This window comes from Neospora caninum, chromosome IX, assembly GCF_000208865.1.
Source record: "Neospora caninum Liverpool complete genome, chromosome IX".
NCBI classification, from domain to species: domain Eukaryota; phylum Apicomplexa; class Conoidasida; order Eucoccidiorida; family Sarcocystidae; genus Neospora; species Neospora caninum.
This window is the reverse complement of record NC_018390.1, coordinates 4,165,632-4,179,309: the sequence shown is the minus strand read 5'-3', so window position 1 is coordinate 4,179,309 and position 13,678 is coordinate 4,165,632. Positions and strand designations below refer to the sequence as shown.

At 54.3% G+C, this 13,678-nt stretch overlaps 1 protein-coding gene across 1 annotated transcript; it reads left to right on the top strand.

Annotated features, from left to right (window-relative positions):
• Positions 1 to 1,141: 1,141 nt before the first annotated feature.
• Positions 1,142 to 9,970, top strand: NCLIV_043510 (conserved hypothetical protein; the record flags this gene model as incomplete). The annotated part of the gene is made up of 1 exon (XM_003881268.1): positions 1,142 to 9,970. The coding sequence occupies one exon, from the start codon at positions 1,142 to 1,144 to the stop codon at positions 9,968 to 9,970; it is 8,829 nt and encodes a 2,942-aa protein (XP_003881317.1).
• Between the last annotated feature and the right edge of the window lie 3,708 nt (positions 9,971 to 13,678).

Here is a 13,678-nt window from a genome sequence, read left to right as displayed (position 1 = left end):
CGCAGGAACGTGCAGTTTTCCACTTCGATGTGTTGCTTCAAAGACAGCGAGACCTAAATACGTTGACGCGGGAGGCCTCGGGCGTCCAAGTTAAGCCATGAAACCATCGAAGACCAACGGGTCTTCCGCGACAGTGACAGAAAGACGAAAAACCAGCGATTTTCAGGGCTCTTATCATAGCGCCAATTGCAAGCAAAAGAAAGTTCTGGAGACGCTGGAAGATGCCTCGTCTTCATGTTGCACGGGCAAAACCAAAGGGAATTCGAGCAATCTTCAAGTGAAGGAAAAGCTCACTAGACGACACCGTCCCCGCAGCTACGAAGACAGGCAGAACTGTGGGGCGAGCATAAAGCTAGGGGGGACTCGCCACAACCGCCTTTTCTCGGGTGAAGCGTACACAGAGGGCAACGGAAGATATGAATCCGTTACCACGATCCGAAGCACGGGTGAATCAGAGGTGGTGCCCTGCAACAGAATTCGGGGAGGAGATGGAGGACGGAGTGGCGCCGCCCAGCAAGTGCAAAGGGCGCCTCGTATGCTGTATTTGGGGCAGCTTTCACACGTTAAACCTCCGCGACAACCTTCTTCTCATCAGGTGACCCCATGGCAAGGCTTATTGCAGCGAGGATCGCTGCTCAAGGGGACGCCACACAACAGAGGCAGGGAGGGGGAAGACTGGAAGCGGGTGGGCATGTTGCGAAGGCAGATCTGGCCGGCCCACAGTTCAAAGCAGAAGGGGGACAATCAGAAAGGCCCCGAAGTTGACTGGCCTCGCCGTCGGCTAAGCGCGGGACAAGAGAGGATGCAGTGTGAAAGAGATCGGCGGAGAGGTCGGCGCAACTGCTCCTGTCGAATGCAACAGCACGGTGGACACAACCGTGACGTCTCGAGGAGCCAAAACGTTGGAACCGAGGCAGAAGAGGCCAGAAAGGAAGGAAATCGTCCAACGAAGGCAGACATCGTGAAAATGGCCGATAGGGTTTCAAAACCCCGGCAGCAGTTCGGTCGCCAAGTAGCGCTTACAAGTGGAGAAGATAATTGCAACGGAAGCAAGAAGACGGGTGGCAGCGAACCGAAGGATCGCACTCTAACAATTGAAGAGCTTCGGGAGGCTAAGACTGGGCAGCGGCTGCCTGGTCCTATGACCTGTTGCCAAGGCAGACACAGTCAAAGTCGGCCGGAGTTCCCTACGTCCCAAGCAACCACTGGCGCTGCGCGGTCATCTGTGGGCGGCTCGGGTGAACGAGATATTTCGACGACTCTAGATCAGGTCGAGAAACCCTGTGCTAAATCATCGGCGGCGGTTCACAGAGGCTGCTCGAAGCAATCAGTGCACCCACCGTTGTGTGCCTTGCGTCAGTTTTCCCCTCAGAATGCCTGTAAGGAAAAGGCGGACTCCACTGGCGTGACTTCAGTGGACTGGACAGCTTTCCTCGGGGGCTCCCCCGTTCGATTACCTGAATATGATTGTCCACGAAAGAGACCGGAAGTCGCACCGATGACTTCAATCCGCCGAACGACCTCGGAGAATCTGACTGTCTCTCAAGAGAGGATTGATGACGGACCCTCCAACAATGAACAGTGTATTTGTCCGGTAAACGACAGAGATCAGGGTAGACGGACGGCTTCGGAGGGTCTTTCAGCAGGTGCTCGCGGAGTTGCTCAAACAGCCTCACAGGCAGAGGTAGCAGAGCCTCCGCCTTCCGTAGTACGGCCAAAGCCGTCCTGTGTGACAGCTGCCTGTGGAAATTCTCCTTCTGGGGGATGCTCCCCTTCACGTGCAGAGAGTCACGTCGTGCCTCTCGACCTGGCTGTGTCGTCAACTTCGCAAATACGTCGACCAGATCAGGCCCGGCTTCTGCTCGGGAACAAGACTTCAATCGCGAAAACAGTAGGAACACCTGGGGACGCACAGCAGGGGACGTCTAAGGTGACCGCAAATGTCGGAGGCAAGACGATTGTGGTTCGGGAAGCAGAGGACGTCAGAAACTGTCGGATGAAAGAGAAAAGAAAACTCCAAGGTGGCACTTCGTCCAGCCCGAAGGAAGCATGTTCCTCAATGCCTGATGCTGTCTATGTGGTGTCTTCTCCCTCGTTGCCAGCGGAGTTCTTTTGGGCTTCTTCACTTGAGGACCCAGAGGTTCGCTTGCCGCCGCACACATGGCCCTGCAGCTCCGCACATCCCACCCGGTCTTCAGCACATATCGGCGACAGACAAAATGCCTTCTCGTCGGCGCCAGAGCTCACTTATGGGAATAACGGCGGGCGGGACTCGCGCAGCAGGAGACAGGGTGTGCATTCCTCAAGTCGATGCTGGCTAGATGGTGCCAACCGTGCCAAGCCAAATCGATCTGAAGCACCAGCACGATTACGTACGGTAGCTGTTGATCCGGACGAAGGCAATACGCAAAAGGTGGGTTCCATTCCGGTGGCGTTAGGCACACAATTGAAGGACGGTCTCCTCGACTTGACAAGCAGAAAAGACCAATGTGACTGTATTGACGGCTGTGAGCGTGGAATGCCGACAGAGGTAGAGGCAAGGATACGCGATATAAGCGCCACCGCGTGTTGCCTTTTTGGCAAAGCCATTCAGAAGGACGCAGATGACGAGCAGACTATTTCCTTTAAATATATCGGTAACACCGAGGCAGACGCCAACTTTACACGTGCGGAATGTGGTCGGGACAGCACTGACGCTGCAAGCAGGCACATTCAAGATAGTGGTGAAGCAGCAGAAAGTGTTTCACATTGTATACCAGATCCGACACCAGCAAACTCTTCGACAGAGCCTCTAGGTGCTCTGAAGTTCTGCAGTTCAGCTCCACTTGTGAACGGACGCGGACCTCTATGGGGAGGCGAAGAACCACTTGCTTACCAGTTCGGTACCTCTCGAGGGGCAGCAGATCCAACTGTCCTGTGTCTCGGATGCAGACGTAAGGGCCGTCAAGATAATTCTTCTCTCTATTCTTTTGGTCCGTTCAACTACACACCACGCGCTGCTGTTGGTGCTCCAGTGCGTGACCGCCCTCGTCGGAAAATCGGTCATGACGTGGCGGATGATATAACTGAAGGACGCCAACTGGAGGCACCAGAAGATGAGGCAGCCCCTAGCTGGCCAGCCATGGCATTTCTTTTCCCACCGCCTTTACAACAAAGGCTGAAGTTCCTAGCGACAGGACACAGTCGTTTTAAGCGCACTATGATTGATTTGGAACAAGGAAAGCTCCGACAACCTCGGGCTTCGAGGCTGGCAACCCGAGGGACTCTTCCAGCAGATTGCTATACCAACTGTAATTGCAAGCTCGTGCAACTCGTTGGACGTCACGAAAGATCACAGTTGCATTCACCCTCTAGCATTCCTCAACGCAGGTATCCTGCAAACTACCCGGGCTCGCGCTGTCATTCTGAGGTGTCTCAGGGCACGGCTAAGGGAGAAGAGGAGGGGAAAAGGGGGCCGATGGTCTCGGCCGTGCACAATCTTGAGTACAGTGGAGTAGCTACCGAGCCACGTGAAATCTCACAAGCCCTGGGAGGAGAGAACAACAAAAGCGCAAAGGAGGCGAGGCATCCCAAGTGGACCGCAGAAAAAGCAAGGATAATAGCGGCTCCCGAAAATTCATTGGTGCCCCAATGCATCAAAGGTTGTACACTTCAGCTCCAGTCGTCCAAAGTCGTCGCTAGTATCCCTCACACCAGCCCCCATCGCAACACAAGTTGGGAAGAACATGATGACACTCCATTGACCCGCTGTGGCGCCGACGCGGGGGACTGTGGCCGAATAGTCGTTTCCCGAACACTCAGCCGGACAGGGGAGAAAAGAAGTGGAGTGAGCAGGCCTGAAGGGTTTAGTAAAGTAGTTGCGCGGGAACAACTTACGCCGACGGAGAATGTTTACACCGAACGCGAGACCGCATCTACCACGGGAGCACATATCGGGGAACCCGGACGGGAACCACAGTTCCATGACATATCTTTCGACAACTACGACCAGCAGAAACAGACACAGAACTCGGAAAAGATCTGTCTTCAAGATATATTGAATCAAGACCATATGATGCTGGCGTTTGAGGATGAAACACTGGGCCATGGCCATAGATATGACAACGAAAGGAGAAACGCGGGAAATGTGGCCTGCCGACAGCCAAGAGCCTGTACCCTGCAAAGAGATACCACTTCAGACAGCAAGCAACCAAAACTGGAACTCAAGCAATATTGCCCCGCAGGGGCGAGCAACCTGCTTCCAGGACTTCTGCCGACGTCATGCCTGCGCGACGATTCTCAAACGATTAAAGGGGAGGCGCAACGTGGTGTTCAGTCATCCCTGGTCTTGACTCGTAAATTCTTTCCCGCGATCACTGTAAAGAAACGCTGCCTGGATGAGGTACGCAGTCCACTCCTCAAGGAAATGTCTCCTCCGTTGCATGGGTGCTGGAGTGAAAGGAATAGACGAGTGGCAAGCACCAGAGTCGCAATGTGCCACGCCACTACACAGCGTACCTATACGTTGTCACGACGAACAGATTTGTCTGTGAGCGAACACCAGCAAGAGATGGCCAACACCAGAATGCGTAGAACAGATGGTCTGGAAACCTTTTGCCGTGCTCGGGGAGAGATTGATTCCGAATCGGAAGTGGGAGAGGAGACTATCAGCGACAACGGAACTGCGGAAGGAGACGGCCGACGTGGGGCTGCTCCTGTTGTCGAGATATCGGTCAACCAGCATGGATTTGACCAGTTACCATCCGTGTCCATTCAAGCACACACATCCCCAGGAGACGACACTCTCTCGCAGGTACCGCACAGCCTTCGCGTGCGCTCACGGGGGGCCTCCTTCTCTACTGCAGAAACTGAAGAATCTGAAGGGATGTTTGCAGGATTGTTGCCTGCGGTTGACTTTGAGGGTACCCTTGGGAATCCAGGAGGAAGATCGGAGGCTTCTAAGGAGCTGACGATTCAAGACATCTCGAGGGAAGCCGAACGAACTGCAGAACACCAAGGGACACTGAACGGTGGATGGGCTTCTCTCGTCTCTCAAGAAGGGAACGGCAGGGAAACGTGCGGAAGTGCGACGAGGCTTCCTCATCCTGGCGAGCGATGGACCGGCGGAAGCCTTCCGGCGGAAGCTCGTTTGAGTACGCAGGACTCCCTAGAGCCCACTACAGCTGTTCTAAGAAAAACCGAAACAGCAGAACTGGGACCAGACACCCTTCTGCCCTCAGATGTGCGGGCTCCATCCTGCACATTGGAGCCGGTGGCCGGTGTTGGACAGAAGAGAAGCCGTGCATCAGAGGACACGAATACAGGGCGCCGCAAACCCCCTGATTTCTCTGCTCCGCTTGCAGAGCCGATAGGAATGTGGCCTGACGACGAAGTTGAGGAAGAGGAATCTGGCAAATCTTTTCTGGAGTCGCTCGGTCGCCGACAGCGACGGCATCTCGCTGTTATTTCTCCTGTGCACTTCAATGCAGACGACGTCACTGCCTGGTGGGGCAACAGCAGCGGCTCAGATACAGAGCCGCAGAGCCACATGGGTGATGAACACACCACCGATCGCGCGTCAAGGCGCCAACACCAGCGTCAGGGCCTCTACCGCGGTTGTCAGGAAGTGCCTTCGCCTGCTGAGGAAACCCGATTAGGTTTGGCAAAATCCTTTGGCAAACAGAACGAACTGTTGAATCTGCAGCCCCGGGCAATGCAAGGTTTACAACAGACCGGCGATACACCCGCAATAGACCCACCGCTGACTTCGGTCGCAAAAGAGGTAGGTGATGATCTGGAGCAACGTTCTGGTTGCAGATTACTCCTCGATGGTGCTCAAACAGAAGAGGTTGAAAAGCCCAGGGAGGAGTCCACACAAGAAGAAGAATATTTTGACAGCCAAAGTCACGTGAAAACAGAGGTGAGGGCGGACATTATTGCCCGGCACACGGTTGCAGAGTTGAGAAGCTTCGGGCTTTGCGCTACTTCCCCTGCTTTCGTGCCACAAGCATTTCAGCAGCACTTACATCCAAGAAGTGAGCAAAACTTGGTTCCCCACCGGCGCAGCGGTCAGCCGAACCCGTCGCCCGCTCAGCTTTCAAACTCTAATCAAGCTCCTCAACAGCCCCCGAGGCCCGGCCTCTCTCCAGAGGCCGTGACCGGAAGCGGTCAACCGCGAGGAGCAAATTCGGCGTTTTTTCATTCTCGGTCCAGCTCCATCTTGGCGATGCCTGAGAATACGAATCGTTTCGACCGTATGACGACTCAAGATTTTTCTGCCTCTCGAGGTAGTGCATCACCCGATCCATTCTCCGCCGGTCGACGTCCTTCTTTCCCTCCTGTTGATCAGATGGAAGAGGGCCCTCGCCGCAGCGGCGCAGCCCTTTCATCAAATACAGCGTTGAGCGGTCCAGCGACCCTGTTGACAGACACGCGCGGTGCGTATCCCCTTTCTGTCGCTCACCCAGTCTTAATCTCTGATAGGTTCCCCCCACTGTTTTTGGACGGGCGAGACAGTGGGAGCACTTGTGAGCTACCACCCAGGTATATGCCGCGTCCTAGCGACTTGCACTGGCATTCTGAAAATGAGTCCCCTTCGTGTTCCGGAGGGCGTAGGTCACCTCGAAGGCAACCACAGCAAAATTTCCGTACTTGCCTGTTAGCTAAGAATGCCGGAACGTCCGCGATGCCGGACCAGCCCGCTCTTCTTCCGGTCCCCTTTCCCTATCGACTAGGCGGTTGTCCTTCACCTTTATTCAAAGGCGAATCCATCCTAGCAGCTACTAAAAGTCCAGCTATTGCACCTCATCATGGCAACGCAGGGCTTGCGGGACGTCAAACGACTGGAGGCTCGGGCGGAGAGGGGCTTGTCCGAGGACAAGAACGACACCAGGCCCAGCAGCTATTGAAAAGGCCACACGGTGGGGTAGTCCCTTATACCGGGGTATGGAAGAGCAGACATTGGGACAGTTTGGTAAGCGAAGCGCTGCCAACGCTGCCGCCAATGCAGCAACCACGCGCTCCCCACAGCGAAAGTCTGGCTGCTGGTGAACGGACTATGAGCCGGCGGCAGCAACTGCGCTACCTGCACCATCGCCCCTCCTCTGCCCAAGAGTGTTGTTCTCAGCAGCTGCTCTACTCAGACGGCTGCGGACGAGCCGTGGATTGCCCAGAGCAGCAGGCACCAACTGGTTCACTCGTTGGAATAGCGACCCGTTCCGTTTGTGCACCTGGTGACAACAACTTAAAGTTTCCAGTGGTTGACCCAGTGCTGTCGGCAGAGAGCGTTAACGGAGGAACTCGGCATTCGCTGAGGCAACGTTCAGTATCACATACCAGATCGCCACTCTTGGCGAGGGTTCCTGTGTCTCCTGGTGATTCAGCGCACGGGCAATCTCAGGGTCGGACTCTGAGGCGCGTGACCGTGGAATGCAGTGGCAACACGATGAGGATCCAAGGTCTCGGGCACAGTCAACATGATCCTTCTTCTCGAGTGCCAGCTCATCGAAACATGACCGATGAGAGGCTTTATCTACAAGTCGTCGAGGCCAGGAGCGCAGTTCAGCCTCTAATAAGGGAGCATGCGAACGAAGTCGTGCTCTGCGAGCCTATGGCAGGCTTGGAAACGGTTGTCCAGCGAACCACATTGGACCTTGCCTTAACGCCTCCGGTGACGGCGGATGCGCGGGACATGCAACGAGAAATATTTGAGTGTCGGCCATGGCCATCTAATGACGGACAGTTTCTAAAACATCCACTGCTTCGAAATCGGTCCCCACGTTCGAGGCCTGTGTGTCCACAGCTTCCCCAGCAGTGCAGAAGAGGCGAGTCGGATGGGGGAGACCAGCCTCCGCAGTGCCGTGGTCGCTTCCCTCAAAGCGGTGAGTCGGTTCCTGAGGCCCTCGTAGGGAACGAGCAAGTGGACGTTAGCCATATGGCCACCCTTCTGTTGGACACAAATGCGGCGGTTCTATCTCAACCCACTCAAGGCCAACCAACAACTTCCACGCCCCAACAGCGGTTGGTGTCTGACGTACCTGTGTCTGCGATGCAGTCACTGCTGATGTCAGTGGAGGAAGAAAAACCTCCCATACTAACAAAGCCCGTGGAGTATATTCCTCTCGCTAAGGATACCCGAGCGCCGGGATATGGGATTAGGGGTCAGTCACTATGTACGGGCATCAGACGCGCTGCACCACCTTCTCGCTCTATGCAACTCCGAGCAGAGCAGAGGCCGCAAGTAACCGGTTCTCCAGTGAGTATGCCGCCAGCGAGGGACAATCACCAACTGGGTCGACACCAGCGCAGTCCGAGTTTCCATCTCCAGGCAACTCACTCTCCTGCTGCCGAAGCTTTCGACAGTCAGTATGCATCTTTTGCCTCACTGCCTTCGGCCAGCGTCGGGAGGAACCCCTCACTGTCACAAAATATATTAGTGTCCGCAACACTGCAACAGCCCATTCCAGTCCAGTTGTTGCGTCACCAACAAGGCACGCGGCAGTCTGTGAAATCGGAGCAAGTAGAGTCATTTGTGCGGCGGCCTTCGAACATAACTGGACATGCTGAGCAGGCGGAAGATGCAGAGTCTGACTGTACAGTACCACCTGGGCCTTTCAGCTACTATGCCTCAGGGCGTGACACCGTCTGTGAGGTTCCATTCCATCCACGGGCACGTAGTTATGGTTCCAGCACGAATGTTGAGCTCCCCGCTTTTGAGGAATGGAACCAAATAGCCACGGGGCATTCCACTCCAGTGGCACCAGGAGGGTGGGTGGTGTCGCCACAGGGCTGCTCTGTCGACCAGGTGTCTGCGCGGTACCAGGATGCTCGGGATTCCGAAGTTATATTCGATTTCTCGGCACTATACCAAGGGAAGCCACCACAGGAATCTATACGCAGCATGAGTCGCAGCGGAAGCTTGGAAGCTGCGGTTGAAACTCCTTTACTTCCACAGCAAAGAACACCACCAGTGTCCCAGCCGCTACAGGTTCATGTCTGCTCTGTCCTAGAGCAGACGCAGCCGACAGGGCTATCAAACGATCGACAAAGAACGTATGGGGGTTTACAGCCTAGTCAGACAACAGACCAGGAGTTGCTTGAAAATTGCCCATGGTCACAGGCTGGCGAACTCGCGCAGCAGTATGTGCCATACCAAGTGGGCCCGACTGTCCAGCGGCGTGGAAGGGCAACGGTGTCGCCACCCGGAACGTTGTCGCGGAACGACGATGCACACCCTGCAAGTAAAGATGTGAGACAGTACACGACCGGTTCATGGCCCCGTGGAGGGCGTGAGGGGGGAGGAAAGGAACAATTCAGAGACCTTATCGAGTCGTTTTCGGGAGTCCCCCCAAGGGAACGGTGGCGGCAGCAACACCAGATGCCGGTCTCTCACAATCGGCATACTTCACCGTCCTACCCTACAACGTACAGTGGTGTCCATCCAGCTGTTGCCTATACCACTCCCGAAGATCTGCCGTCTCCCCCAGTGCAGGCGCCGTATGATACGTCGGCTCCGTCTGCTATCTCATCAGATCGTGAGGTACATCTTCAAGGACTGCGGCCACCGTATCCTCAGTTCTGTCCTTCCGTTCTTCCTGTCTACGCCATTTGCGAGTCCACATCCAGCCGTCGGGGATCGACTCGCCCATCTTCGGATGTGTCGTATTACATTGACGCTCCCCACCAAGCATTTCTTCCTACCCAATGTATGCACTCCCCCAATCAGCAGCATCCGCTACGAGAGGAGATTCCTGCATTATTTCCTCCTGGCAGCGAGTGTGTATCTGCGCAAACTGGGGGGCAAGGGGCTGCAACGTTAGTTGGACCGCAGATGGTCCAAGAAGACAATCGGGTTCAGAAACAGTCGGAGCAGCCCATGCATCGGTCTGCATTTGATCTTCAGTTTCCCCACAGCAGGTATTTTGCGAGCGGCTCGGTTGATGCAGCAACCAGGTCCGCCGAGGTAGAGTTGGCACTGCAGCAGTTTTCGTAAGCAATTGCGTACTTTGCCGGTCGATCGCAAACAATGGGGTGGACGCGGCAAGTTCATAGCCTGGCGACTGAGGAACTGAATGCATACTCTTGCTGGGTTTAAAGTTAAAACTGAAGGAATTTCATGTCCAAGAGAGGCAGAGCCAACGAACGTCCGACGGCTCCGGCGTTGGTTCAGAACGACACCGACACGACACGCAGGACAGTCGGTCACACGAAGAAAAGGTGGCGTTTTCAGGTGGAAGGGAAGGAATGGCGATGGCGCCTCTCGCAGCGCCAGTGATTGAACTGGAGGTTTTCTTCCGCTTCCTCACGGATCGGAAAGTAACGGTGCGGTCGCTTCCCCCCACTGCATGAAGGCCAGCGTCTGGTTTCTGAGCAACTGGTGAAGACAGGATTGTATCACCCCTTTGCGTCGTGTGCGGTGCAATCCTGTTGCACTGGCACATCGGGCAGCAGTCACGATCTAGAGCAGATCGTTCTACAATCATAGGATTTCCCTCCTCTGGTTCCCTCCGGTGGCGCTGGAAAACCCACTCAAAACAGTCCTCAACACACGTCAGTTTACCCAAGCATGTTGTCTCGTCAAGAGCGGCAGCAGAGGTACCAACCGAAGCCAGACGGAAAACTTGCACCGTCCTCTGAGGGGAGAACTGTGATTCCGCGGCTGTAGCATCTGACAGGCGTGGAAAAAGCGTCACACACGGCAGCATTGTATCCACTGCGCCAGCAATGGTAACGGGTTTCGACTTATAACCCGTTTGTGGGAAGGAGAATGAGACTGAAAAAGCGCTGATTCGTTTTAGTTAATGAAGGAACCTTACCTGTCGCCAGAAGCGAGCATGTGGTGTGCAGTTTGCTTCCTCGCTGTGCGTTGACCACAACAGTCTCACATGGCGCGGCGCCGCAGCACCTGAATTCAACTGCCCGAGGGAATAAAACCGGCGGCGATACATACAGCGGACACGCGGGTGCTGCTACAACTGTACCATGTTGTCCAAGTGTCTGGTGTAGGAGCCAGGCGTTTCGGCACATGCATTTTTTCTGAAGCGACTCATTTTGCGCTGGTTCTTGAGAGAAGTTTTGTGGAACACTAGCCTTGCTGGATACTCAAGAACTGGGGATTTGTCGACCACAGATGTTGACCACTGAGACAGAAACTGTAAGTAAACGTTCTGCACAGTTTTCCTTGCAGAGCCGTCCTTAGTGCTAATCCATGCAGCATGAGCCATTTGCCGCACCATCAGAAATAAAGCAGTCTAGGGTTTGTGTAGGAGCGCCTCGTGCGGGGAATCACTGTCGGAAACAAAACATACAGGACGTAGCTGTTTGCGTTACGGAAATGTACTGCCCCCTGAGGAACCTATTCGTCTTGTGCCACACTCAGAAGGCGGCGCCCCGGATGGAAATCAAGCTCAACAGAATCTATGTGGCAGCCCCAAATGAAGGCGCACTGCGTAACTTATCAAGCGTGAGTGCAGGTACATTTTCCCGGGACACCCGCGGTGAAACTATGGTGCAGCTGGTGATGCCTGACTGGCGCCATCATGTGTGTGTACGCCGGCACCCACGCGGACATGTCGCTGACGGTCTAGTTATGTAAGGAGGCAACTCCGCTATTATCGGCCGCCGTGGCGAGCCTCCTTAATCAATCAGCATGCTGCAACTATATTCAACAACCGTATATGTTCTTTTTTACTAAGCAACCCATATTTCGACACCACACGGAAATGCGCTTTCTTTAGTACTATACCGTGCCACGACAGTTTTTCCACCGACATTCGAGAATGCCCTTGCGAGACCGGCCCCTGCAGCCAATGCCTCATCTTATTGTACAGTGGTTAAGAAGGCTATTGACTTCGGGCAGAACGGGAAGCAGGTACACTCGAGTACAATACAGAAACATCGGCCAAATAAGACCAGTCAGTAAACGCTTGGAAAGCGCCGCCGCGCTAAGCGAGGCTTGCCCATCTTGCCTTCGGCAAGTCCAGCGACAATTGCTACTACACTTTTCGCTTCCCCGTGCCGCAGGACAGCGGGAGAAGCGTGAATCACTTCATCTGTCTTTCAGATGAGCTGGCACCAGTTTCGTCAGGCGGATTGAATCTATCGAGGCTACTATGTGTACAGCCAGAGGACCGCAGACGTCCTGTTGTGTTGAGGAGAACAGATATGCCTTAGCTCATTACCCACTTGATCTCCACGAGCCGTACAGAAGAAGGCCACTTCGTCCGGCTTCAACAAAGTCCATATACATAATCTTCCTACTTTCATATTGGCAGCCCTCCCCACATATAGGCCGAACATCAGTACGAAGATATGATGCATGCTTCAAGACATGCTTGCTTGCTTTACTTGTCAGGATAACTCCGGGAGGAAAAGTCTTTCGCGAGAACAGAAGCGACATAGATAAATAAACATGGCTGGTAAAAAAGCTGTCAGCACCCGAGGGTATTCCCTGGGAGTCCCCCACCCAAGTACTAACCGGGCCTTGCGCCGCTTAACTTCGGAGGTCTGAAGGGATCCGGTGCATTCGACGCAGTATGACCGACAGCGAGAGCTGTAGCTGTACCACTTGCGCCCAGCGGAGTGCGCCTTCATTGGTGGCTTACTGTAAAATCGATGTCGGTTGTTACACACACACATACACAGTGGGAAATGCCGAAACACACAACACAAGATGAGCCTAGTCAACGTTGCTCGACTAACAGGCCCCAAAATGATCCTTGATTTCGTAAACCGGAAGTGCTGCCTCCGAGAAAGGAAAGTGATCTGTGCTTGCAGTTATGCTTTGCCAAATCGTGGAACAGGGTGGCGCTACACTCCGCATTTACCCACCCCGCCAGGTGCGAAGCGCGGTTACTCCGCATTTGCAGTTGCCTAGGAGAGCGTGACGCGAAGCTACAACGAACGGGATGTGGTGTGGCACAAAAAAAGGTTCGACTACAGCATGACTGTTTTTCTTTCTATAATCTAGAGGCAAACAGCATCTATCGTTCAGTATTTGATCTCGGTGGATGTGGCTCATGCACTCAATCATCAGAGGGGGCATTCATTCCCCCCCCCCCCGACCCCCCCCGTGATCCAAAACACGCGAGTTCCACGTGTGGGGCCAAAGATGATTGGGGAGCTCCAAGTGCACTCCGCATTTGCAATCGCGCATGGCCACATCGAACAACGCAGGAAAAATCTTAGTAGATCGTAGGACAAGCCTACTCTCATACTTACAATACCCGGTTGCAACAAAGTCGTCTGCAATGGATGTATCACCTCCAATGTTAGAAATTGAGATTCTCGCCCAAAAGCATGAAGCGAAGGGCTTTGATGAGAAGCAGGGCCAAAGGCCTGTATCATTGCATGAAACAGAGGAGGCGGTGAATAACACTGCATATCCAGCATGGATTCTGACTTAGAGGCGTTCAGTCATAATCCAACGGATGGTAGCGTCGCGGCACTAGCTTTTCAGCTAGCCGCATTTACCAAGTATCCGACCCAACTGTTCCTCTCGTACTAAGTTGGATTACTGTCGCAGTATCAAGTCATCAGTAGGGTAAAACTAACCTGTCTCACGACGGTCTAAACCCAGCTCACGTTCCCTATTGGCGGGTGAACAATCCGACACTTTGAGACTTCTGCGTCTCAATGATAGGAAGAGCCGACATCGAAGGATCAAAAAGCAACGTCGCTATGAACGCTTGGCTGCCACAAG